The sequence below is a fragment of the Balaenoptera borealis genome (assembly GCF_965194805.1).
Source record: "Balaenoptera borealis genome assembly, chromosome: 3".
Classification (NCBI taxonomy): Eukaryota; Metazoa; Chordata; class Mammalia; order Artiodactyla; family Balaenopteridae; genus Balaenoptera; species Balaenoptera borealis.
This window is the reverse complement of record NC_138866.1, coordinates 34,742,487-34,743,020: the sequence shown is the minus strand read 5'-3', so window position 1 is coordinate 34,743,020 and position 534 is coordinate 34,742,487. Positions and strand designations below refer to the sequence as shown.

General features: G+C 30.5%; 1 protein-coding gene across 14 annotated transcripts in view; it reads left to right on the top strand.

The window, feature by feature from the left end:
• Positions 1-534, top strand: part of GPHN (gephyrin) — a 611,785-nt gene that overhangs the window by 220,678 nt on the left and 390,573 nt on the right. For all 14 annotated transcript variants that reach the window (XM_082386487.1, XM_082386483.1, XM_082386492.1 and 11 more), the window contains exon 3: positions 9-66. In XM_082386487.1, the coding sequence (XP_082242613.1) occupies positions 9-66 (58 nt within the window). The remainder of the gene's footprint in view (positions 1-8; positions 67-534) is intronic.

Here is a 534-nt window from a genome sequence, read left to right as displayed (position 1 = left end):
AATTTCAGGTTGGGTGGGACTATATCAGCATACAAGATAGTACCAGATGAAATAGAAGAAATCAAGGTATAGTATGGCGTTTTTCACCTCTACAAAGAATTAGTGTCTCGGCGGGAAGGTGGGCAAATAATTGTTTTTTCTTTATACTGTTGAATCTTTGGCTGTGTTAGGGCATCATTTAATTCCCAGTTATCCTGTTTGAATTAAAGTATACATATCAGATAATCATCATGAGATTTCATCTACCATCATCAGTACATGTTAGGAAAATAAAGAAAGCAACCCTTTCTTGTAAAATTCATTGAAAATTTACTTAAGAAAGCACTTTATAAGCATTAGTATGCATAATGGATTTTTTAAAATCTTGTTTTAATTTCTTTTCCCTATAATCTTTCACCAATTACAAATAATATTAGTCTTCTAGTATATACTTCCTGGCTCCTTTGATAACACAGTAGGTCAATTTCAATTTAAAATTGACAGTACAATAAATGAAAAATTGACCTTACTCTTTGAATATTACAGCATTGTTAT